Genomic DNA, 26,098 nt, shown 5'->3' with positions numbered 1-26,098 from the left:
ATGAATGAAAAGTACACAACTCACCTTGATGCCCATTTTCCCTCTTTTACCAAGGCTTGGGACCAGCAATGCAAGGAGTTGCATTGGCAGAGTTAAAAAGGGGCTTAGGCTCCATTTGGCTTGTGACGGCCAAATGGAGTCTAATGTAATTAAATATAGAGTACAAAATTCATTCAAAATTACAAAAACCAAACCAAACAACATATAGAGTAACTAGAAAAAACATGCAGACTATCAATATGTTGAACTATAAAGTGCCAAATTAGTTCAAAATTAAGGAAAAAACAAGTCAAACATCACATAAAGTAACTAAAAAAAACATGCACACCAAGTTCAATTATAGAGTACTAAATTTGTTCAAATTATTGAATTCCCAATGATGTATGTGTTTCATCCATGCCATTCATCCATTTTTCTACATCATGTTAGGGCATGAGACCCAAAAAAGGAAGATCCAAATCTTATGTGGATCACATAAGATGAAACAGTGGTTATTGAAGACCCATTCATTTTTGGGCCATGACCCGCGATGATATGGAAAAATGAATGGACACCATGAATAAAACAAATATATAGAGCCTAGGCTTCTGTTGCTGATGGTGGTGGTGGGTTTTTTGGGCTCATTTTTGTGGTGAATGGATGCTTTCTCCATAACCTCTATATGGAGAGACTTGAACTAGTTGGGCTGGGGAACTTTTCAAAGCTCAAGCCCATTCTAGTGCCAGACCTTTTATGGAAGTAGGAAATGGGAATGAATCTTAGATCTGCCTTTTTTTTTCCTACTGAATGCTACTCGTGTTGTGCATAACGTAGATGGTGAGGCGCACACTTGTTGATCCATCCAGACCGACCAATCACTGGGCCATCTCATTAGCGAGAGAAGATGCCCAAATATTTCAAGAAATTGATGTTTCTAGTCATTTTATAGACTCTTATGGTTGAATTCACCCTTTAGGCCATTTGATTTTTGGGCTTGAGAAAATATACTTTGGTTTCAATACAAAGCCAATCTTGAGCCTATATCTAGGACTATTTAATCTGGCTTGTACCTAAATTTCAAACTGAGATTAAACCAATGGGCTCAGGCTAACTCAGCCCAGACTAGCATGAGCCCCATCAAATTGATACTCCTATTTATAACCGTCCAAAATACATTACTGAGAAAGAGGAACATATTCATTCCATAATTACATTGTAACGTTTTACGCCACTCTCTCTCTCTATGATTACATTGTAACAATACAACTGTGGATTAACACACACACACACACACAGAGAGAGAGAAAGAGAGAGAGAGAGAGAGAGAGAGAGAGAGAATGTGTTGCAGAATTCTTGGGTGCAGTCAACATAAAACAGACACTGAGTCATCATCAATTCAAGCATTTGAACTTTGAAGCTTGGAACAGTATACCATTGCAGTAATAACTGTTCGAACATTCTTGCAATTGGCAATAAAGACTTCACCCAACAAAAAAGGCATACTATTACTTTTCTTTTTCCTTTTCGTCTGCATTATTTTGTCTTAGAAAATCAGTTTGCTCCGAGGACATGATCCCAGAAAGGCTCAAATATGTTATACAGAATCATCAAAATATGATAAATTTTCTTTACCTAAATAACAGGAGATTAAAGTGTGTAAAAATTTGATGCATACGCAGCATCAAAACTGCATGCTCTGATCTAACATTTGAGTTGTAGCATGGTTGTGGAGGCATGTATCAAACATGTGTGTCGGGTGCGTGTGTAAAAATAAAAAATAAAATAAAATAAAATAAAAAAGGCATGTATCAAACCCAAAACATTAGTGAAAGCAATTCATAGTATTAGCAGCTTCCCATAATGTGAATAGAGATTCAAGCTTCAACTATCATGAACTAGTAATTGCATTCATTCTACTTGTTGATGGGTACCTGATGAAATTTGATCTCTACATTCAAACAGTTACAATGTATCAAATCTGAAAGACTGAAAAAGAGAAGAAGATATCAACCTATGGAGAGGAGCTTCACGGCGTGTGTTTCTTCGGGTAGGATCTTCACGGCTGCTGCAATGGAGAGAGAGAGAAGAGGAGCTTCACGGCGTCTGTTTCTTCACGGCTGATGCAGTGGAGAGAGAGGGAGGAGAATGAGAGAGATGGAGCAGAGATCGGGAGGGAGAGAGAGCATTAGGGAATGCGAAGTTAGGGGTGCACATCGAACCGTTGATCCGTGGAACCGGACCGAAACGGTTGGATCGGTCCGGTTTGGTCCGGTTCTAGGATGCTAACGGTCCGGTTCCGGTTTAGGGCCCTACAGAACCGATCCGAACCGTTGATCCGAGCCGTGCCATGAACCGTAGATCCAAACCGTGGATCCAAACCATGAGCCGCACCGAGCATTCGTAAAAAAATAAAAAATAAAAATAAAAAAATAAAAAATAAAAAACCTCCATATGTACATACACATTTTCATCTTGCATGATGGCCCACCACCATACGTATCCTTCGTGTTTCGATTTCCTCTCGATTCTTCAATAATGCAGCTTTCGCAATGTCAGCTGAATGTCTGATACTGAGAGCCAGCTCGGCGGCCCAAGGGGCTGGTTACATTGTCTGAGAAGAAGCTTTCTGAGAGGGGGGAAGCAGAACTGTCTGCTAATGTCTGTAAGTAAAAGGAAACTCCTGGCTATCTACTTACCTGAGTTCACTGGTAGCCTATAATGTATTGACAGACTGAAAATTGAAAGGGGATGAGAATTCTTGAATTGAATTTTGGTTTTTTCTAATTCCATTGAAAATACTTTTTATTTTTGTTGTCTTCTTTTTCAAATACATTGTGGTCTCTGAGTAATGATGCACAAAATCACATTTCCGCTGTATATACCTGATGAACAAAGAAAGAAAAGAAACGTATGTTCTATCTTGACTATTGGGTATTTTAGGGTAAGTCTCTCCATTCTTATTTTATTTTTTTTAAAATCGATGACTTTTGTCTGCTATAGATTTCTTTTGTGCATTGTGCTGGACTGAAATTTTGAATACCCAAGAGTATAAGATATAAATGGGCCCAGCTACGAAAGCATCGTGAGGGGAGGATTTGTACTTGAGCAGGATCTCTCTGTTTTTCGCGGTTAGGTTGGTTTTGGACTCTGAAAAATTGAAGCGGTATTAAGTGAGTTTTGGGTCGTGCTCATCCTGCTTGCCATTGAAAGGGGGACACACTAAGCTTGTAGAACAACTCCGGGTATGGAGTTTTCTTTTCTTTCTTCTTCTTCTTCCTTCCCGTTGTTACATTCACCCAAGTCATCATAGGTGGTTTGGAGGTTCAGTGCAAGGATTTTTACAAAATGGCGTTTATGTTTTGGCCTAAATTAGAATGACCATACATGTTCTGGAGCATTTGGTTGGGCTTTAAAAAGCCCAGAAATGTGGAACCGATCCGAAACCGAACCGGTTTTCACGGTCCGATTCCGGTTCAGTTCTAGAGTGCTAATCGTCCGGTTCCGGTTCCAAAAATTCTAGAACCGTAGGGAACGGTTCGGTTCCGGTTTCACCCCAAAACTGGACCGAACCAAACTGTGTGCACCCCTAATGTGAACACACATAGAGAGAGAGAGAGAGAGAGAGAGTGTGTGTGTGTGTGTGTGTGTGTGTGTGTGTGTGAAATAACCCTATTTGGGAGTGGCTCTGTTTTGAGCGCACGCCCAAATTTGGGCATCCTCTCACGAACAGACGTGGACGGTCCTAAAAAGGGTCCGTGGGGCCCACCATGATGTATTTGGTTTATCATTCCGATCAATAATTTTATTAAATTATTTGAGTTAATAGAACCAAATTTAAGGTAGATTGAAGGCCCAAGTGGACCACACCATCAGAAGCAAATGTGATTTAATATCCATGTTTCCTACCATGTGGTCCACTTGAGCCTTCCATCTAGTTGATTTTTTATTTCATGCTCTAAAGTAATATTTTCAAATATATGAACCGCTTAAATAGAACATATATTTTTTTAGGCCCCATTGAGCCCCTTACAACACCATTAATTATTAATGGTGTGTCAACTTTTTAGCTACGGATTAAAATACTAGAAACTATAGCTAAGGTTTATATTCGTAGCAAAAAACTAACGTGGTCTGTATCCTTTGCCTTTTTTTTTGGTGGTGCATGGTAATTGATCGTGATGTAACCCACCGAGGATGAGATAATGTTTATATTTTCATCAAGGATGGTTGAAAGATAATACTTACACCTATAACATCAGAGAACTACTTGAACCTTCTAAAGTGGAAGCGAGCTTCTTCCTGACCAATATTCAAGAGTAATCCAAGGAAATTGGCGAGGTGTATGCCATAGTGGTAAAAGGTGAAAAATTGAAGCCCTCAGACATTCTTCTAAGTATAAAGTCGTTGCTGAACAAATTTAAAATAATCTGGCCCGAAGAGCTAACCGATGGATTGCCTCCATATAGGACATTCAATATCATATAGACCTCCTCCATATGGGTAGCTTGCTCAACCGCCCTCATTATCAGATGAGTTCGAAAGAGTGTGAGATACTTTAGAGGTAAGTGGAGGAATTGATTAGTAAGGGCATTTTGAGAGAAAGCATTAGCTCATGTGTCATGCTAGCTTTATTAACACCAAAGAAAGATGAGAGTTAGCGCATGTGTGTCCACAATCAGGTAATTAACAAGATTACCATTAAATATTGGTCCCTGACAACGCGCTTGAACGACATACTTGATATACTAGAAGGTGTCAAACTATATATTCTCTAAACTTAATTTGAGGAGCGGGTACCATTAGATTTATTTCCAAGTTGGTGATGAGTGAAAAACGACATTCAAGACCAATGAAGGGTTGTATGAGTGGCTGGTTATGCCCTTCGATCTATCAAACACACCAATGACTTTTATGGTTTAATGAATCAAGTGTTGAAGCCGTTCATTAGTCGGTTTGTGGTAGTATATTTTAATGATATCTTGATATGCAGCTAAGGTGAGACGAATCACATAGAATATCTCAAGTAGGTGCTATAAGTGTTGGCAGTTAATAAGTTATATCTCAATTTGAATAAGTGTATTCTTTAACAGATAACCTATTATTCTTATGATTTATTGTGATGTCCACGGGCATTCGTGTGGATGACGAAAAAATGTGAGCTATTAGGGAATGACCAATTCCAAAGAACATTCATAAATTGAGGAGTTTTCATGGGTTTTCAATATTCTATTATTGATTCGTGCAGAATTTCAACACTATAGTTGCATTTATTACAGTTTTAATGAAAAGTGAGCCGTTTCAATGGACTAGTGATTTTGGCAAGAGCTTTGTTGAAGTTAAGCATCGATTGTTTATAACACCAGTCTTAGTTCTTCCCAGCTTCAACAAACTATTTGAGGTTGAGTGTGACACCTCATATGTCAGAATTTGAGGTGTCTTATTATAGGAAGGTAGGATGATAGCCTTCTACAACGAGAAGTCAGTGAAGACTGAAAAGAAGTGGTCGAAATATGAGTTTGAGCTGTATGCAGTGGTTCAAGCGCTGCGACATTGGCAGTATTATCTAATTCAGAGAGAGTTTGTTCCTTACACTGACATCAAGCCTTAAAGTTTATTAATAGTTACGCTAACATGAATCATGTGCATGCTAGATATGTCACATTTTTGCAGGAATTCACGTTCGTGTGAAGTATAAGTCAAGGCAATAGAACAAGATAGTTAATGCACTTAACTGCCGTGCATTATACTTGTTACGATGAGCAATAAGGTGGTCAGCATCAACTGTCTCAAGGAGCAGTATGTTGAGGATAAGGACTCCAAGAATGGATGGATGGGGTGACAAGATGGTCATTCTAGTGACCTACATATACAAGACGATTTCCTTTTAAAAAGAATTAACTGTGCATCCATCAAAGTTCTCTAAGAGAACAAATTATCTAATAGTTATGTGGTGGTGGTCTTAGTGGACATCTTGGACGAGACAAGACGCGAGCTCTTTTGAGGAACGATATTAATTACTGGTCACAATCGGTATGTGACGTGAGTAAAATAGTACAGCGCTATCATGTTTGTCAGACCTACAAGAGGCAGTCTTAGAGTACGTACGGGTCTCTACATCTCTTTACCTATGCCTGATGGCCCTTGGGAGGACTTATCTTTAAACTTTGTGCTTGGTATCTCATGAATACAACATGACATGGTTCATTGTTCGTGGTGGTATATCCTTTCTCAAAGAAGGTGTACTTTATCTCATGTAAGAAAACCCTTGATGCAACACACGTAGCGAATTTATTCTTTAGAGAGGTTGTGTAGCTACATGGGGTTCCTAAGATCATTACTTTTAACCAAGACACGAAGTTCATTAGCTACTTTTGGTGGACTTTATGGAATCAATTTAGTTTAATAGTGTCTACCAATTACAGACCGATGGGCAAACTAAAGTTGCGAATCGCATGCTAGGAAACTTCCTCTGGTGTATTTCAAGTGACAAGTCAAAGCAGTGAGATTTGGTATTGTCTCAAGCAGAGTTTGTATTCAACAACATAGTGAACCGCTCGATAGAAAAGTACTCATTGCAGATCATTTATAGTCGAGTATCTCACTACATACTTGACTTGGTCCCTTTGCCCAAGCTCCTAGGCATGAGAATTGCAGCATAACATATGACGTGTCGAATTGTGGGCATTTATATGAATGTGCAAGCCAAGTTATATGCATCGAACGACAAATATAAGGTGTAAGCTGAAAAGCATTGGTGGCAAAAGGTATTCGAGGTGGGCGACCATGTTATGGTACATCTATACAATGAGAGATTTCCGACCGCGACTTACAACAAGTTGAAGAATAAAAAGATTAAACTGGCACCGATCCTTCGAAAGATTAATGATAACGCTTATGTTGTTGATCTTTCGGATGACATGAAGATCTCGTGTACTTTCAATGTTATGGACCTGATTGAGTATCATGAACTGAAGCTGGACAAGAACTTGAATTCAAGTTCTTTTGAAAATGAGGGGATTGATGTAAAGCAGGTCGTTGAAACTTTCATAGCAAAGATGGACTATAGAAGGCTCGATTAGAGGCAAAAATGATCTGGACCATCGGAAACTTAAAATGGTTGTATCTTGCAAACCGAGATCAATTTTTAAACCTCTCATATATGACTTTGGGATAGGAGAAGCTACTTTAGGCAACCAACCCACTGTGCTGAGTTTTCTACACCGAATTTGTAAGATTCCATCCAACAGTCAAAAGTTACTTTTATTTTCATTCCTACTATATAGTGAGTTTTAGTTCGACTATAACTTTTGATCCTTTGAATTATAGGATTCATACCCAGCATGAAAATGGCTTAGAAAAGGTATGAGAACAACATTGTTAGGCTAAATCAGACGCACAATTTTTGGCCAAAAATCATGAAGTCTAGTAAGAATAGTGACTATCTATAAATAGTAAATTTACTATTTATAGTAACTCATGTTTTTAGAGAGGTTGAATTGGAGCTTTACTCTAAAATTATATCTTAAATTTAAACTCATTATTTAAAAGATTATAATTTTATTTTATCTTCTAATCATCCATTAATTTATTTTAAATTTATTAAAAATTATTTCTATTTTTATATTTCTGGACCAAGCTGTCTGAAAAGTATAGAGAGCTTAATTTGTGGACTCGAGAGTAGTTTTTTCCTGGAGGAAAATGGTGATCCACCTCGTCACATCCTTCGTTTCCCCGCGTGGGCTGGGGTCCCTTACGCCTAATCTAGCTGAGATTTTTTTTCTGTACCTTGTCTGCAAAAAGCCATTTTGATTTGACAACCTGACAACACCGTGACAACGCCATCTGCATCTTGAAAGAGAAGGTAATGTTTACATGGCGAGCATATGTCTTTTTACTGGGCAACTTGTCCTAAACCTGTTGGGCTTTGAGTTGAATCTGTTCGCCTAGAGGGACAAAAGCCCAAGCCGTTTAAGGGAAATTGTATAACCAGACATCAAATATTCTTGGGCCCACCAAAGCAGTGCCAACTAAAATAGTTACTAGTTTGCAAAAGAGTAGATAACCTGATTGTGTACCAAGTGACATACACTTGGGCGAATTGTGTGATGATCTGAACTAGGCATCTAGTAGGCTCAGCGCTTAATTGGCTGTAGCTAATTTTTTCTAAGATAAGAATATCATAACCATCTAATAAATAACCCTTTTTAGGTTTTAATCATGGCTTAGTGGTAGACTCACAGGAGTTTTAACTAGAGGGTATCGGTTGAAGTGCCAATTGTAGTGAAATCCCATGGTAGTGAGAGATCGTGGGTGCGTATGGGTTGCAAGTGTGTTAAAAAAATAAAGGGCCTTTCTTTATTAATGAACAGTTGTTGATATTTTTATCTTTTATTGTTCATTTGTAAAGGTATGTAGTAGTCCAATATGGTAATTTTTTAACCATTGCCCATTCACCATTTGAGATACAAAATTGCTGTCTCACTCACGTGTGCCACATGTTTAAATCGATAGGGACTCATGAAAATAACTTATCGGCATAGCATGTGCATGTGCATGCCATGCACGACAGAAAAGTGATTCCAGAGAGGTGGAGAATGCAAATGGAAAAAATTCACGGAAGGTGGGACAGACGTGTGCGAGAGGGAAACTAAAGTACTTGTAGAAAGAAATAGGGCTGAAAAATCTTCCACAATATGACAGCGTGCACAGAGCGGGTGAATCATTGATCTCTGTGTGGCTCGCTTAGCTTGTTCATATACGGCACGTCACCCTACTGATTATAGGAATTGAAGTGAAATATCTCTCGAATCCACAACTCAATTGAGCCACACCACAGTGAACAAATGGAATGTAATGACAACCATAGGTTCATGTTTGGGGCCCACTGTGGTGTGTAGTTCATCTAAGCCATTAATCAGGTGCTAATTGCCTGTATGAAGAGATTGTCCAAAACTCAGGCTGGCCAAACTGCATGAACATGGACATTTTGTAATAATTTGACATTGTTCCTGGTGAAAAAGAAAATGAAGAAAAAAAAAAAAACCATTGTTCCTGGTACCGTGTCCCAATTGAGTTTTATAACAAAATGTGTTTAGAGTGTACGGTGGACATGAGCAGCTAGGTGGCCCACAAACCGACCTTCCATGATCGATTCTATAAAAGAGGATTTGGAGCCCACAGACACGCTTTTCACCTTTATACGCTTTCCACCTCACTTTCTGCAACCGATTTTATAAGAGATGATTTTCAGCACATGAACCCCTCTTATATTAGATGATTTTCACTTCGGTGTTAAAAGGTATGTTGTTAAAATTTACTCCATCAATCAAATCTCAGCCGCACTATGTTAAGAAATGGACCTTCCCTCAATAATAGAGGACTCAAATTGTGTAGCATGCATAGTAGACTTTATGTGTCTTGTCCACATGGCTTGTCCATTTTTTCTAGATGATTTTAGGGCATGAGCTCAAAATTGAAGTATACAGCAAACTTAAGTGGACCACACCACAAGAAATATTGGGAATTGTGACTTCTCAGAGCCACAGTTTCCTTCTGGGAATTGAATCCCTAAGGAGGCTTCAATGGTGAACATTATTATCTATACTGCTTCCTTTGGCGTAGTCCACTCGAGTTTTCGGTTAACTTGTGGATAAAAAACATACATCACAGTGGACTCCATAAAATTTAGTCACCAACGGATGTCGGACGCCGGACGCCGGTGGTGTGGGTTCACTGCCAGCTATCCTTGGAATGTTGGGAAACCCATCCTCTGAGTAGATATTTTTATGGGAAGCAGTTTCCGTCTTTGCCCAGCCTGTATGGACTTGTCCAGGCAGAGCTCCGTAGGAACCACCATAATGTATGAGTTTTTATATGCACTGTCCATCTATTTATTTATTTATTTTATATCATTTTAAAGTATGAGCCCTAAAACCTAGTAGATCTAAGGCTTAAGTGCAACCCACAGTGGGGATTGAACGCACCCACAGTGGGGATTGAATGGCCATCATGAAGAACAACTTGAGAGCCTCGGAAGTTTTGGATCAAGCTAATAGTTAATTTTTCCCTTCAACCAGGTATATGTGACCATATGAACAAGTTGGATGGCAAATAAACATCACCGTGGGTCCTAGAAAAGGTTTCAATGGTAGGTATCATTATCACCACTGCTTCCTATGGTGCAGTCCACTTGATCCTTGGTTGATCCTTGGATCTGCCTCATTTTTGGGCTCCTGTCCTAAAATGATTTGGAAAAATGGATGGATGGCATGGATAAAACCATATATCATGGTGAGCCCCGAAGCCATTTTGCCTGCTCATTTTATAGGCATTAGCCCAAAAATAAAGAAGATGGCAATATCGTGTGAACCATATCATAGGAAATTACAATGGTGAGTGAAAGCCTGTCATTAAAAACTTCAGAGGGCCCAATGTTTTGTTTATTTGCCATTTAATATGTTGATAAGGTCATAAAGACCCTAATGAAGGTAAAAACACAAATATCAACTTGATCCAAAACTTCTATGGTTCACAAGAAGTTTTTAATGGTCAAGCACCACTCTTTTTCCTATAGTGTGGTCCACTTAAAATTTAGATTACTTTATTTTTTGATCTCATATCCTAAACTGATTTGGAAAAAAATAAAATGAAAGGATGACATTGGTATACAAGAAATCCATCAAGTTGGCACCATGCACGGTTAGGGCTGCACCTAATCCGCTCCTTTTTTTTTTTTTTTGCCGGACGAGTAAGGCAAAGGTGTGGTGGGATTTGATTGGCGGACCAGCTACGGCTATAGGCAGGAGCCACATGGTGCATGTTTGAAAGTTGTTGGGTTAAGCACCTACTTAATTGGGCTCTTGTTGCCCACTCATATTCCGCCCAGTCTCACCTGTGAAGACTTTGGCACAAGGTGGGCCAAACTTTCAGCTACAATACTATTACAGTTCAGATTCGTTGTAAAATGCTCCTATAGTCAGTAGCCTTTACCCATTTTTTTGGTACTTCTAGTTGGTGGTTCCATAACAATGTCCATCATGGTATGCATTTTATATCCATCCCATCCATCAATTTAATTTGTTAACTTATTTTAGGGAATGAGGCTATAAATGAAGTAGATCGAACCTCAAATGGACCACATCATAGCAAAAAGTGGGATAGTTACGACACACACTAGAACAGGAGGGCACTAAGGGCAGGCTCGTTGCTGTACTTTGATTGTGGCCCTATAAGGGTACAACACACACTAGATGGCTGTCCCTTGCTAATCGCTGCTCAGAAGATGTTCTCTTCGCTTGCTTATTGCCGCTTGTGCTCATCTTATCTGAAAATTAAGCCCTTCTTTTCGCTTGCCTTGCAAATGCTGGGCACGCCAATTCCCCAGTCTTGGATCCACCAACCCAGGCTCTGGACGTGGTAGTTCGGCGTCCATTTTTAACAATGGACTAATCTATCCAGCATATGAAAGTTACATATATACGGACCTACCACGTTTGGCTATTGAAATTAGGTGTGTTCAAATTAAAAGAAATGTTCGGATTGACAAGATTGGAAATTATTTTGAGGAATAAGTTATCATACTGTTTTTTAGTGCATGATACACATGCTTTGGACTCGTGTAGAATGAGATCACTCTAGGTGGACTTTTCAAATGACATGCAAATAACATGTTTCATGATTATTGAAGTTGACCTGACTGTGACGCTACACACACACACACATATATATAAAGAGTTTACTTGACTATACGCACGCACGTAAAAATTACAGTAAAAATACAGGCAAATAAAATTACTGTGTTTAACTTATAAATGAGACTTTAGATGTGTCATGAACAAAAAAAATTAGGCTTATTCAATTATCAGACTGTTGGATTAATAAACATTTATTGCATGATTAACAATGGATAAATATCTTTTATTCTTCTTCTTAAAAAAATAAATAAATAAATAAATAATTGCATTGGGCACTCAAACCCATGACATCTGTGTTGAAAGTCTGACTGGGAAATGAGTAGGACCCACAAAGGATAAATATCTCATGATTCTTCTATAAATATGCAGATGCATGCTTCGACCAGCAAGTTCAAGACTCTAAACAAGTCTAGCACCATTGGAATGGCATTGTATTTCAGCCTGCCTTCCGTTTATTTCTCCCTCCCATGCTTGCTCCACAGGCCACTCGTGGCCTTCCGAGTGATGAACGGTCCACATTTTCCCAAGCATCTTCAATGCCTTGCAAGCGATCAGGTCCATGTATTAACAGATCAGAGGCGATCAGCAAACTACACGCCCAGCATTTGGGACTATGATTTCATACAGTCGCTAAGCAGTGGCTATGAGGTGAGATTTATGAGCATGACAATACTTGAATGGTTATGATTTAGTTATGGAAGATCTTTGATATTTGTTCTTTCAGCTCATAAACCATTTGAATAGTATATAAACATCAGGGTGGGCCCTCGGAATGTTTCAACAGTGGAAATCTCTACTGTTTTCTGCAGTGTGGCCCACTCGAGCTTTGGATCAGCCTCATTTTTGAGCTCAAGTTCAAATCAAACTGTCCAAATTATAGTTACCTGCAACCTAGCTAGATCATCATGAAAGAAATATTACACTTAATTATTTCAGATTGGTGGACCATTATGAATGGTTCAAAATGAGTGTCCATGTATCAGTGGCTAGGATCGTCCATCCATCAAATATGATTTTGTTACTGTAACTTGGGACAGTTGGCTTTGCCATTTAGTCTCTTTAATTTGAGTTATTCCAACGGCCGAAGACCATGAACATAAGTGGCTGCTGATATTACACGTGTCCAACTGTAAAAGGACGCTGCAAAAGGCCACAGGATCGATATAAGCTGCTGAGTGTTGACATCAGGCTGATCGGAAACGGATGGGCTGGTGGCAGGCCACTAGCCGATGGCTAGTGGTCGGTGCTCTGTGGACCCCACCATGATGTATGCATTTCATCCATGCCATCCGTTCATTTTTATAGATCATTTAATAAAATCAATCCAAAAAATGAGGTATATCCAAATCTCAAGTGGACCACACAATGTTGATTGAATGCCAACCATTAAAAACTTCTTGCAGGCCACAAAAGTTTTGGATCAGCTGATATATCTTTTTCCCCTTCATCCAGGTATTTAAGACCTAATCAACAGGTTGGATGTCAAATAAACATTACAGTGGAGCCTAGGAGGTTTTTAATGGTGGACATTTAATCACTACTGTTTACCCGTAGTGTGGTCCACCTGAGTTTTATATCTGCCTCATTTTTTTGGCTTAAGCTCTAAAATGATCTTTAAAAATGGATGAACGGTGTGGATAAAACACATACATCATGGTAGAGCCCACAAAGCACCGACCACTAGCCACTGGCTATTGGCAGCTGCGTCACTAGCCAAACGGCCTCCAGGCTGATCCATTCATTGGCTGGGCCACACCCACCTAAAAACCTCCAAGTTCAAGTAGAGGTACTTTACAACTACTTTGAGAAAGGGGTACTAAAATGGTTAAATTTACAACTATATTCTGCCAAGTTCAAGTAGAGGTACTTTTACAACTACTTTTAGAAAGGGGTACTAAAATGGTTAAATTTACAACTATATTCTGCCTGGTCGATCCGATCCGATTCGATCAAATCCGACGTAGGGCAATCCAAATCCGAAATCTTTTCGGGTCGTGTTTGATCAATATCAATTCAGCCAGATCCGATCGGGATCTACTTATGTATAATATGTATTTAGTTATTTAATATTTTACCTTAAGGTGTATATATATATATATTTACCCTTTCAACCCGCACCTTCCTCCTCTTCTTCCCCTCTCTTCGGCAATCCCAACGATCTCCTCTCCAAGTAGCCACCGGCGTCCTCCTCACTGGTGCCATCTCCGTCTTCCTTTTCTCGCCACTGATTTGGAGCACTCTCCCCTCTTCAACCTCCACCTTCACTTCCTCCTTCCTCAAGCCAGGCAGATCCGCTTTGAAGACGTGCGCTTCCGGAGTCTCCTTCCAATCTATCTGCGTGTTTGCGAATTTGGGAAGTTTCTCAGCCGAAATCGGAGAGAGATGGGAAGAGAGAGGAGTTAAAGGGGAAGCCTTAAAATGGGTCCCATACGTCGAGGGAGAAGGGATCCTAGGCGTTGGTTCTTCGGCCAAAGGTGATCAGGATAATCGACATCTTGATGTTCGAGAGTTTATGTAATGAACCTGGCAGATGGCAGCCTCACTAGCAAAACCGCGTCCACGCTCCCTCCATATGGTGGTTTCAGCCAACGAGCGGCTTATATCTCCCAAGCCTGCAAAAAACTGAGTAGTACGAGGCAACTGAGACCTATTATCAGTTTTACGAAATTTGAAAAGCTATAGTGACTCATCCTTACAGTCATGTGACAGGCGATCCTGACCATCCAAATCTGTAAAAATGGAACATATCTCTAAAATCGAGCCTATCAAGCAATCCCACCCATCCAATTTACGGTCACAAAGTTACCGATTAATACTAAAATACCAAGTATCTCAGATTAAAAGTGAAAATCGGATTGTTAATCCGATCTTCTCGATGCGCTTTTCGTTAGCTCCATCTCCGGTTGGGTCAGCGATACGAACAGTCTGAGTTGCTGCAAAAGGTAGAAGTGTGCCAAGTGTACGGTTGAACAGTCTCTGCCATCTTAAATTTGCGTAAAGCTACCATTGGAGTCCGGTCATGTTAATTTTCTGTGGTCCCACTGCCAAACAGAGGAGTGACGTGTACCTCCAGTGAAATACGCGTTTCTCTCTGCATTCTCTGCCATGATAAAAAGCTGAGACCCTACCCCTACACATGTCTGCGAAAGATTGTAATGCAATACAGCCGGAAGAACCAGAACGTGGTAGTTTCGTCTCTCTACTGTCGCAGAGGGATGATGATTCGTTAATCTAAACCATCCATTTGTTGAGAAATTGTTTAGATAGAAGATTTCTTGAAATGTACATTGATTGGGTGATATTAAGGGATGAAAAAGTGGCCCTCAAAGAAACGGCTGAAAATGAATGTCTAAGTCACTGGAGTGAATTGAAAAAAACTCCATAGGATTCTCTTTTTCGCGTGATTTTCTGAAAAGTGAAACCTTCCTTGAAAAGACCCTTTTAAAAAACGTGGTATCTGATTTCATATTCTGAGAGCGGTTTTAGTTGTGGCCTTTTCCAAAACTACCCTTTTTTTTTAATCTCTCCTTTCTCTACTTCCTGTTTGTGATCTCTGGCCGCGTCGTCGCAGCTGCAGGTTGCAGAGGGATTTCTTGACCGATCCGAACCGTGCCAATCCGATCCCACTCGGACCCGAATCGGATCAAACAATGTACATTTCGGATTGATTCTGGATCGGATCGAGTTCGGGGTCAGAACATTGAGATTTCGAGTCGGCTCGAGTTGAACCCAATTCGATCAAACTCGGTCCGATTCCCCCCCCCCTTTTTTTTCTTAAGATAGTCAGGGCCAAACCAGGTGTTTTGGTTTTTTTTTAACCTTGGTCCTTACACAGGGTGCCATGCACGCGAGGCAAGAGCTGGAGGAAGCGGTGAGGTGTTTGCTCCAGGAAACATCGGAGCCGTTGGATCAACTTGAGCTGATTGATGCTGTCCAACGACTGGGCTTGGGGTATCTCTTCGAAGTGGAGATCAAAGGCGCCCTGAAAGCTCTGTCGTCCATCAGCAACAAGGACTTGAGGATTGAAGAGGATCTCTATTCCACAGCTCTTAGGTTTAGGCTCCTTAGACAGCATGGGTACCAGGTCTCAGAAGGTACTTACGTATGCTCTCCACCATTGATTTTCATACGACCCACCGATCAAATTATTCAATGGCCTTAAATTTCAGGTAGCGGATTTTCTGGCGTACCACACACCACCGATCTGACTGGTGTGGGTACGTGTCGTGCGAAGATGAGCGCTGCCGCTCCTTCAGCTCCGTGTTGTACGAACGGTTCAAAGGAGATCAGAGTTATATGGCCCCCAAAGTGATGTATTTATTATATCCACACCGTTCATCCATTTTTTTGAGATCATTTTAGAGCACCAACCTAAAAATTATTCATATCCAAAGATTAAGTGGACCACACCACAAATAGCAGTGGGACAATGATTCTCAGTTAAAACATTCGTAGGGCCCGGCCTAACGTTTTTTTTTTTCCATCCAATATGTTCATAAGGTCAAACAGACCTTGATGAAGAGGAAAAACCAATTGATATCAACTTCTATGACCCGGAAAAGGGTTTCAATGGTAGAGGTTCAATACCCTATTGCTTTTTGCAGTGTGGTCCACTTGATCTTTGGATCTGTCTTATTTTTTGTCACAAGCCTTACGATGAGCTGGCCAAATGGAAGGACGGTTGGTATATAACACATATCTTATGATGGGACCTACATGAACTTGGAGATGTCAACACATCAGCTAGATTGGTGGTGTGTGGTACACCAGCCTATCTGCTTCCAAAATTTCAAGGAATAATAAATGGATTATCATTTTTTTAAAATACCTTGGAGAACTGTAGTCATGATTGTATGAAGAGTGGGCCATCATCATTGAAGTTACCTAGTTAAGTGATCTTTGAAGTCATGTTAATCCGTTGCATAGAGATTTTCTCCTGGTTCTTGCTTTGTTAAATAGAAAGTTTTCATCAATATTTTCATCTTTTTCTTGCCTCTTATGTTTGGGATATCAAGCAATGTATAAATGACATAAAATTACTCTCATTTAAAACTTGTTAAGTTAGCTTTCTAACCAGCCTAAGGCATACAATTCTAGTATAATTTAATTTAACTTAAGATAATGCAAACCAAATGCTAACTGAGTAAGATTTGGCTGATTTTTTAAGAATATATAACTATATTAGGATTAAAGGTATTTTTGTCATTTTAATATTTTATAGAGGTACATGGTTATGAATAGAAGTCTGATATGGAGTGAATGATCTAAATTATTTGGGCGTAGGTGATATACTCATATTACATAATAATTGACACGGAACTCATGCCAACTTTTTGAGAACTCATCGACCTCACAGTACCATATATATATATTCCATTACTGAGTTTGCCCATAATTAGGTGACCATAGTCACCTGATTAATGTGATTTGTCGATGAGTTGGTCACCAAATCAAGGTATCTTTTGTCAATTTACTATCTTTGTTGTTAATCTTCACCATCGATCACAAATGATTATGCCCGGTTTTGAACGGTAAATGGCCATTATCAAGTGCTATCATAGCAGTCATTCCTATCTTAATCCTATTAGGGGCCACAGTTGTTTATTTCTGATAATTTTATCTGTATTATATATTGTTTGTTTTTGTAAGATTTAGAACACCCTTACTAACTCACTCATGGGCTTTTCCTAATTTTGTCTTCTCGCCCTTGAGCCGCTCACTGGGCTCTCTCTCAACTGAAAGTTTCAACATTGCATTTGTTTTGACAGCTCAATAGGCGTGCTTCCAGCATTTCTCACTGTCATATGTCATTCTTAGGTTGCAGTAAAGGAATTCTTGGCCCAACATGGGTTCCCAAAGTAGCCAAAACGTGTAGCTTTCTTATTTTTATTTTTCCTTCTGTCTTTTCATCTTCCTTTAGATGTCGGTTAGTTTTCATTATATCCTTATGTAGAAGTTATACTCCATTGGTTCAGAATTTGGAAACTATATTTCCTTAAAAAAATAAGAAGGAGAAAAGCAAATTTTCATAAAATCAACCTATTATTAAATTATAATGCGATGAAAGCATTTATGCTAATTTTTAACCTTAATTTAAACAATTTATTTCACATCTTAACTTTTAATCCTAACTATCTATTTTAAAAAATATTGAAAATAACAAAAATGCCACTTAATACCATTCATTTAACTATAAAATTACAATTTAATGAGAGTATTTAGGCTAACTCTTAACTTTAGTTAATTTAAACTATTTATTTCACATCAAACTTCTAATCGTAAGTATCTATTTCAACAAAACATTCAAAATGACAAGGTATCCTTGATCCTGTAAACAGCCATACACATCTTAAGAAAATCATTTATAACTTACTCAAATGTATGGAATTGAATGATATTGGGCACGTTGGAAGGGTAACTTAATAGGATATCAATGGGTTCTAGTTTTGTGACATTTCAATATCGTTTCATATCCTAAAAGGGGGCCACAATAAAAGTGAAAAAAAAAAAAAAAAGAACTTCGAACATTAACTCTAATCTAAAAAACTAGAGAGAGAGAGAGAGAGAGAGAGAGAGAGAGAGAGAGAGAGAGAGAGAGGAAGGAGAATTTTCTCTAAAATAAATTAACATTAGGTGTCATTCACATGAGAAAGCACGGTAGTTAAATTATGAAAATTTCATTTGCACCATTGTATGTGTTTGTGAGATTGAGAATACTCTTGCTGAGTTGCTCACAGAGTGACCATAACACCCATTTATTAATTGGCAATCTTACTCGTCAATCTTCACCATCATCACAGAAAATCATGAATATCAATTTTAAAGATATGAACGGCAATCATCATTGACTCCACAGATGAAGCATAGTCGGAAATCACGAACCCGACAATCTTAACCATCAAGTTAGTGTCCATCAAACAGATGGTTAAAAAAAGAGACAAAAATACTAACATTGAAGTCTATTGAATGAGTCTAATATTTAATTTGTACTCAATTTTTTAAAAAAATATTTTCAACTTGTGCTCCATTCACAGTAGGGGCCATGATTTTGACTACCGACCATGCCCTGAGCAGATCAGGTGTATGGTGGAAAGGGGGAGGAGACTATCACAGTTTTCTTCCTCTATGATAAACCTTAAATCCATGACCTAAACTCTCCTAAAAGATGTACAACAAAGAGTTTAAGTGATTTCAAGACTAATGAAATCCTAAAATAACTAAAAATAGCAAAACCATAACTTACTGAGTAAACTTTTGACTTGCTCATGTTCAACTGCTAAGATGAATGAGTTTACAAATCCATGATGTGCCAATTGCCATTGGCATCAGCTGGGAATAGATCTCATTGATAGATTTCCAACAACATATCATACATGTTAAAAGAATAACTAGTAGCAAAGTCATGTTTTTTGGAAGCTATAGTGTGTGCTAGACCTTGAATCAATCTTTCTGGCCTGATTAATTTGTTTCCATCCTGGCCATCCATGATAATATCCTTGACTTTCTCGCACTATGAAAGGTGTATCTGTCATCACCATTTTTAAGACTGTTCTCACATGATATTGTACACTAATTCGATAACGTTTGTGAGAGGCAGATGTTTTTGATAGCTTCATGGATGGAATGGGCACTTTCAAGGCATGCCTGTCCCAGGAAACAAAGGGAATGTTGAGTTTGTACGAGGCCTCACATCTTTCTATAGAAGGAGAGACTATCTTGGATGAGGCCAAATCTTTTACAAGTAGACATCTCCAGGGTCTCAAAGGGAAGGTGGGGTTACATCTTGAAAGGAGACTGGACCATGCATTGAAGCTTCCCTTGCATTGGAGGATGCCAAGATCAGAAGCCAGGTGGGCCATAGACACATACAAGGGAGAAGTGGGCATGAATCCCATCTTACTTGAACTGGCGAAGCTTGATTTCAATAGGGTGCAAGCCAAACACCAGAGAAATCTTAGAAAGATGTCAAGGTAAGGGTGCAAATGCTACTTATAAGGAACATAAAGGATTATCTTGTTTGGTGGGTCACCGAATCTCCACCATGCATCCATGTGTGGCCCTGTACACAAATCAGAGCCGTTGTCTGAGAGGTGGCCCAACTATGAATAGACCATGGGCTAAAGGAGTCACTGAGATTAGGACTACTCATGATCAAGTATCCTATAAATCTCAGCAACTATTTGTAAACAGTTCAATTGGTGCAGCTTTTGTCCCGTGGCCCTCCATTTGGGCCATCTCTTTAATGGCTCAGATAGTACATGGACCGAAAGCACAGTTGAAATCGATTCATGGTAACTTTCCCAATATGACAACAGCTCTCGAAGAAGAGAGGTTTTATCATGGAAAGTGATTTTGAAATCTAAGGTCCAAGACTAATATGCATGGCAGACTACCGTGCAATAGATTGCAGATGACAATGTTCTGGAGGAATGTTCACTGCAATGTATTGCAGATGACAACTGTTCTGGAGGAATGTTCACTGCAATGTATTCCATATGAACTCAAAGCAATGGGATCAAGCCGTGCAAAATGTAGGCCCCACCGTCAAGATCACCTTGCTCAAAATTCAGGACGGTTCACTTATTATCAGGTGGGCTCAGCTTGTTTAAGTTATCAATCAACATTTTCATGCGCAGCTTCCTTTGTTATGAGTGGCGCACTAAAAAATCATGCTCATCAGATGATCTCAGCCATCAAATGAACAGAATCATTGGTGGATTGTTGCCCATTTCTTAATAACTGTCAGAAAATAGAAGTGGCCCATCACCTGGTCTAATCCATTTGTGGACTGTTGCACGTTTCTTTGATGACTTGTTATATTTCTTTCGTGTGTTGTAGGTGGTGGAGGGATCTGGGCCTTGGAGAGACGTTGAGCTTTTCTAGAGACCGTTTGATGGAATGTTTCTATTGGGCTCAAGGTGTGGCCTTTGAGCCTCAGTTTGGACATTGTAGGGAAGTACTTACCAAAGCCGCTCAGCTAATAACAACCATTGATGATGTTTATGATGTTTATGGATCCTTGGATGAATTAGAGCTCTTCACCGAAGCCGTTGATAAGTAAGTATTTTAGCCTCTTTGAAGAATTGGTGTGAAAATTTCAAGCATGTGGAAGGTACTGGCCCAATCATCAGGTGAGGCTCACCAGGAATATCCTGCCCTAAAATCTATCTGATCCAGTTTTTAAGTGGGTCACATTATCAAAAGATTCCGGAGGTTCTGAATTCAGCACATGAGTGCAACCCACCTCAACTTTCGACCCAGTCAAGTTTACAGTGGCCCCACGTGATGAGTGGTCCAAATCCTCTACATGTGTGCCAGATTGGCATGGTGCAACAGGAACCGCCTGTTCAATCTCTCCTCTCCTGAATCACCTCAGCACTTCGGTAAGGGTTAAGTGGGCCTTTATATTCATGTAGGGACATGGTACTATATATGAGGTTGGCCTCATGGTAGCTTCCCATGAGATCGAGCTCTGTGGGACCCACCGTGATGTGTTATGGACATCCACGCCCTACATTGGTGGGTCCCCTCTAGGATATGGGAAGTGCCAAAAATCAGCCGGGTCCCTACTTATGGCCAAGAGGTACACACACTGTGTTTTAATATTGAGGTAATGGGTTTGAAAACCCGTGTGGTGTGTGTGGGTGTGAGTATGTGTGAGAGAAAAAAAAAAGAAAAAAAAAAAAAAGAAAAAAAGAAAAAAAAAAGAAAAGAAAATCATATCCTAAGATCAGGTGGCCCACACTATCGAAACCATAGGAAATTATGCCTAAAATATCTAAAACCACTTGATGGGGCCCACCTGAGTTTTGGAATGGCTTGAAATTTGGTGAGTCCCCTCATCCAACTGGGACACATGCAATGGATGGGCTGAATGTCTAAACCTAGTTTCACTGGGTTTTATATGCAATCAAAGATGTTTTAATGGGCAAGCATCCACTCTCGACTGTTTTCTGTCATGTGACCCACCTAAGTCATGGATTAGCCTGATTTTCATGCCCATGGCTTACCATGGAAGGGTGCATCTAATTGATGGGATGGATATTCATAAAATGTCATGATGGGGCCCACCGAATCTTATAGGACAATGACCTCGACTTCAATTTACCTATTCCTATATATGGGTCAACCTCTGTGGGCCCACTAGTCTGACATTCACCCTATCAGTCAGATGCACCCTTCCATAATAGGCCACACGGCTTAAAAATTGAGTTAATCGATGACTTAGGTGGGCTACACAAACAAAAAACAGTTGAGACTTGAGAGTGGGATACTCACCAATCAAAACTTTCATGAACATTTAAGGTCCCACTAAGAAGTGGTTCAGATATTCAGCCCATCCATTGCATGTGTCCCACTTAGATGAGGAGTCAGCATCAAGTTTCAGTTATATACAAAACTCAAGTAGGCCATACAAAGTGCTTTTAGATGTTTTACACACGTTTTCTCATGATTTTAGATAGTGTGACCCACCTGAGTTCCGAATACAGCTGATTTAAGATATCTCCTGACGTAAAATGGACCCACCAAATACACAAGGTGGGCCCACAGATTTACCTCAAGGGAAGCTCCCATGAGGTCATCTCGTAGGACCATTTCACATAAATACACACACAGAAAGATGGGAGCCACAAGGGCGGGATTGGTTATGGCTCAATGATAGGCAGTGCATGTTTCAACACTAAGGTCATGAGTTCGAGTGTCAACAATGTGTGGTGTATGTGCCAAACGGCCTATTGAGCACAGGGCCAAAACTACACAAAATTAAAAGATAAGACAATGCCAAAGCCACGCATACAGATACAAGGAAACACCATCTTTTCACACCCTTGTCCTTGAGGAATTGACCAATTTAGTCCCATGTCATATGCAACTAGTTGTAGACATGTGGGCCCATTGTAGTATGTGTATCTAATCCAAATGGTTCAGCATTATAACACCAAAATTTTTTTTGTTTAAAATGGACATCCTGCAAAGCAGACTGATCCAACCATCAGGTGGGCCGCCACATAAATTTTGAGTTTTTTGGGTCGTTGCCCATTGTTTTCTATGGTATGACCCACCTGATCATTAGATTGCCCTGATTTTTTCGATTCCAACTTCTACGGTTGAATGACTTACCCAAAATGAACTCCTCAAGCGGTATTTTGGTCATTTGTTCTAGATTCCTCAAATATGGCTAAGGGAGGGGACCTACCTTTAAAAAAGAAAAAAGAAAAAAAAGAAAGAGGGGACCTACCTACAATAATCCAAAACAAAACGAATCCAAGTGTAATTATAATATAACTGTAGGGATGTAATTGCAATTAACCCTCTTAGCTGCCTGTCACATGTGATGCAGACACCAACATGAATAAGAGCATGGTACTATGTGCAGGATGTGACCCTACCTTATCTGGAATCTGGAATATGAATATCACTCACCACACACATAAAATGAATATCAGAGGATATTTTCTACCATCAAGATGTGGTGAGAAATGGTAATGAATCCATAACAGAGCTGGTGACACAAATGAAGGGTCCAAATCTCTAATATCAATTTTAGCCTCAAAACATGTTGGTGCCCATATATCTTAAGCATTTGGAAAATAAGGTGATCCGTAGTTGTGGACACAATCTTAACCATCGGTATATATTCCAACAGATGATAACACTACCTGTGACATGAACTGATAAAACCCAACTGATGTATGCATCTCTTTTTAGGTGGGATGCTAAGGCAGTGGACCAACTTCCATACTACATGAAGATGTGCTTTCTAGCTCTTTATAATACTACAAATCAAATAGCTTATGAGGCCCTCAAGGATCAGGACTTGGACATCATACCATACCTAAGCAAAGTGGTATTGCATCTCTATTTGATTTTATTGAATGCATTGTATCTTGGTGAATCGACTCAACGAGGTTTTCTAGCCTCACTCACAATCACCTTTATCTCAGTGGGCAGATTTTTGTAAAGCAATGCTAGTTGAGGCAACGTGGTGCAACCAGAGATATCAGCCCACATTGGCAGAATATTTGAACAATGGATGGATTTCGTCATCAGGGGCTGTCTTGCTGGTTCATGGATTTTTAAATGCAAACCAAACAATAAAGAAGGAAGCATTAGAATGCTTAGAAAATGATCCAAATATCATACGCTGGCCAGCTATGATTCTCCGACTTTGCAATGATTTGGCAACTTCAAAGGTAAGAAAGCTAATCTGCCCTACTAATACTTTTGTGATGAGATGGAATTTTAGCTGTCCTTTTGATGCATGAACTGGGTTTTGAAAGGGAAAGTCTATGTCCTGGATTTTAAATCCAGGACATGAAGGATGCGTCCATAGAGAGACTATGGAGATTTTTCTTTCAGATGACGTCCTGAAGTTCATATATATATGTGTGTGTGTGTGTGTGTGTGTGTGTGTGTGTGTGGCATATGCGCGTAACAAATGGGCCGTCTGCCGAGTGTCTAAAAATGTGATCATGCTCTCTTCCAAAATTCAGGCACTTGCTCTTGGGTTTCATTTGCTGGATTACATTTGCAATAGGCAATAGGACACTGATAAGATCTTAACCATACATTGGTTCGCCTCCAAAGAAAAGATCAGCTGTCCAAATATAAGTTGAATGCAATGCAACCATCCACCATGGTGCTTGATACTCACTGGTACAGCCAGGCATGTACACACGTGAGTAAGTGGTCTCACTTGCTAGGAGCCATTTCGGGATCCAAACCCCTCCGAAGGATCAACTTGATAGATAATGTTACATGAAGTTCGGACTAGGGACCGTATCAGGGCCGGGATTTGGACTGTCCAGATTGGCATTCGTGGAAAATGCACAGCCATAGCATTCAAATGTAGCTTTTCATATTATTCTTACATATTTCCATTGCCACAGGTTGAGCTTGAGAGAGGTGATGTCCCAACATCAATTCAATGTTACATGAATGATGCCAACGTTTCGGAGAGGGTCGCCCATGAACACATCAAAGGCCTGATTGCCGACATTTGGAAGAAGATGAATGAAGAATGCGGACCCCAATCTCCTTTCCCGGAACCATTTGTCAACATGGCTTTTGATCTTGCAAGGATGGCCCACTGCATTTACCTATATGGAGATGGTCATAGCAATCCAGACGGCGATACCAAGGAACGAATCATGTCATTATTGGTCGAACCTATCCCACTTAATGCGAGATTGGCACATACTTCTAAAAGCATTTGCTGAAGTCTACGCCTCTATGAGCAGTTCGCAGCATCCACGAACTTTTTAAATGACACGAGGGACCCACAATCATCAATCAGGACGGTTCATTTAATAGCACCACGAGGAAGAAGCAAGGTGTCAGAACTACAGCCAATTGAATGTTCCCAATCCTTTGAACGTGGACAATTTGTTATATCCATCCCTTGCTTGTGAGCCACAGCTCATAGGATTAGAATCATCAAACTAAAGTGCTAGTATGGAACCATAAACAATAAAAGAAAAAGTGGGGTCTACCATATAGATATTTCAAGATGATGGTTGGATTTATTTTCTCTCCTGCTCAATTTTATTTTGATTGTCCATTTTTCATATTATTGATCAGATGTTTATGATCATCTTATTGGTATGATTTTTATACTATGTATCACTCTTAGTGGTTGAATGAATGAGTCATACACATTCATGATTGGGCATCCCACTTATCATTTAAAAGCTTCGAGGACAGAATTGGGGAATGTTGCTACCAATTCAATCAAACTAGGCTACATGTGTGAGGACCTAGATTGATTGTTTGTGTGAGAATAAGATGCATGGTGTGCTAGAATTTGCTCAACTCAAGAGGTTTTCATTGAAATATTGGTGTCCTTTGCATTGAGATGATAGATTGGAGATTGGACCGAATGCAGTTATCCTCTCAACTATCTGTCTGCTCTCCATTAAGGTGATTTGTGAAACGGTAGAGATAAGTCATTCCGAATGAGAACTTATAGCCTAAAGGATTATTTCTTTCACACTTCTTTAGGTTTGTAAGCCTCTCAAATGAACAAGAATGTACAAATAAATGAAATCAAGTTAAATGATGTTGACTTAATTTATTGACATTTAAAATGCCTAGCCTATCATAATCAACAAAGTAATAATCAACAAAAAATATAAACGAAACAAAACAAAGATAAATACCTGATTCGTCGATTAGAATAGATGATTGATGTGAGTGGTTAGCAGGATATGATTAAATTAGTACGAACAAACGAATCGGAACTTGGTTAAACATGATCCTACAACTTAAGGGCCGGTTTGGCCAGTTGCATTGGAAAGGATTAGGTGAGATGGGATTCAAAAAACATAATTATTACCCATGGCATGGATTGTCCCTGTTACCATGGGATAAGCTTAATTTCATGCTTTGTTCATAATACGGTGGTACATTGAATGGACATACCCACC

The 26,098-nt window shown here is 39.6% G+C and overlaps 1 protein-coding gene across 1 annotated transcript; it reads left to right on the top strand.

Annotated features, from left to right (window-relative positions):
• Positions 1 to 12,080: 12,080 nt before the first annotated feature.
• Positions 12,081 to 25,291, top strand: LOC131237732 (alpha-terpineol synthase, chloroplastic-like). Its single transcript, XM_058235680.1, has 7 exons — positions 12,081 to 12,320; positions 15,508 to 15,766; positions 19,270 to 19,642; positions 20,511 to 20,729; positions 23,382 to 23,520; positions 23,618 to 23,866; positions 24,563 to 25,291. The coding sequence occupies exons 1-7, from the start codon at positions 12,096 to 12,098 to the stop codon at positions 24,890 to 24,892; spliced, it is 1,794 nt and encodes a 597-aa protein (XP_058091663.1). The 5' UTR covers positions 12,081 to 12,095; the 3' UTR covers positions 24,893 to 25,291.
• Positions 25,292 to 26,098: the final 807 nt, after the last annotated feature.

The sequence above is a fragment of the Magnolia sinica genome, chromosome 1, assembly GCF_029962835.1.
Source record: "Magnolia sinica isolate HGM2019 chromosome 1, MsV1, whole genome shotgun sequence".
NCBI classification, from domain to species: Eukaryota; Viridiplantae; Streptophyta; class Magnoliopsida; order Magnoliales; family Magnoliaceae; genus Magnolia; species Magnolia sinica.
The sequence above is the reverse complement of the archived record's forward strand: the minus strand, read 5'-3'. Positions and strand labels throughout refer to the sequence as shown.

Excerpts from the sequence above, each read along its gene's own strand:
- LOC131237732 (XM_058235680.1), top strand. The coding sequence starts at position 12,096 with ATGGCATTGTATTTCAGCCTGCCTTCCGTTTATTTCTCCCTCCCATGC. Across the intron at positions 12,321-15,507 it reads CGCTAAGCAGTGGCTATGAG|GGTGCCATGCACGCGAGGCA; the intron begins GTGAGATTTATG and ends GTCCTTACACAG. Across the intron at positions 23,867-24,562 it reads ATGATTTGGCAACTTCAAAG|GTTGAGCTTGAGAGAGGTGA; the intron begins GTAAGAAAGCTA and ends CCATTGCCACAG.